Raw genomic sequence first — 1,033 nt, 5'->3', positions numbered from 1 at the left:
TATAACAGGAAAGAAGGATGCCAAGTATACACTAAATATCATCAGTATAAATGCCTAATAAATATAGTTTAAAGCCTAAAGTGAAGTTTTATTGCCTGGATTACCTAGTTTAATGGTCTATAGTAAACATTAGCTAGAGGATTAGCAAATTTCTTCTTTAATTTTTACTATTTTCTGTTTTTGAAAGTTTTGATGATGAACAATCACAGTGAAGATATTGCTATTTCCACAAGTAAATTTAATGACTAAACAGAGATTTAAAACATTTTAACCACTGGCCAACTTTCTTATATTAGCTTTAGTGAATAATAACACACCTGTACTTACCACTATCACTTATAGAATTCCAGACTGGATTTTCAAAATGTAGTTCTCCTTTTCTTATTAACTCAAAAAGCTTCTCTTCTGAGCTTGCCAAAAAGGGTGGTTCTCCACATAATCTGCAACAAAGGCAATCACTTTGTTTAAATTTTTTAAATAATAAAAATACAGCTATTAAAATTAAGTTTCTATAGGACTTAGAAGTAGTGTTGCTTCATATTTAAGGAAAGGGTGGGAAGGGATGGGTACCTCCCTGAAGTAAAAATGGAAGCAACAGGGTTTTCCAAGATCAGTGCTGGGCTGTTATTTCAACATTGAGAGAAAGTATCTGGTAGAGGAAGTATGCATGTATACATTAAAACCTCCAGATTTGCAAATGACCCAAAGCTCTTCCAGGTGGGGAAACACTAAGTTTAAATGAGGTTAAAATACAGGAAGGTGAGTGTAAGTATACAATAATAGTGGTAGCTAATAAAGGAGATACACTTTAGAGGGAGCACCAGGAAGGTAATACCTTAAGGTACATATTGCAAATTGACTCAACTGAAAAAGAAAATGAGTTAACTGTCTAATTAGTTACCAGAGACTAGTGACCACCAAAGGCTTTAATCCATGGTAAAATACTATACAAACGTTAATAATAATAAAAATAAACCAAGACTAACCCTGGAATTTTTTTTTTTTTTTTTTTTTTTTTTTTTTTTTTTTTTTT

At 31.6% G+C, this 1,033-nt stretch overlaps 1 protein-coding gene across 5 annotated transcripts in view; it reads right to left on the bottom strand.

Moving 5' to 3' along the window:
- Positions 1-1,033, bottom strand: part of STK33 (serine/threonine kinase 33) — a 194,334-nt gene that overhangs the window by 37,089 nt on the left and 156,212 nt on the right. For all 5 annotated transcript variants that reach the window (XM_037728430.1, XM_017500333.2, XM_017500334.2 and 2 more), the window contains one exon: positions 328-440. In XM_037728430.1, the coding sequence (XP_037584358.1) occupies positions 328-440 (113 nt within the window). The remainder of the gene's footprint in view (positions 1-327; positions 441-1,033) is intronic.

The sequence above is a fragment of the Cebus imitator genome, unplaced genomic scaffold (assembly GCF_001604975.1).
Source record: "Cebus imitator isolate Cc_AM_T3 unplaced genomic scaffold, Cebus_imitator-1.0 Scaffold265, whole genome shotgun sequence".
NCBI lineage: Eukaryota > Metazoa > Chordata > Mammalia > Primates > Cebidae > Cebus > Cebus imitator.
Note: the sequence above shows the minus strand (reverse complement) of the source record. Positions and strands in the feature narration are given on the sequence as shown.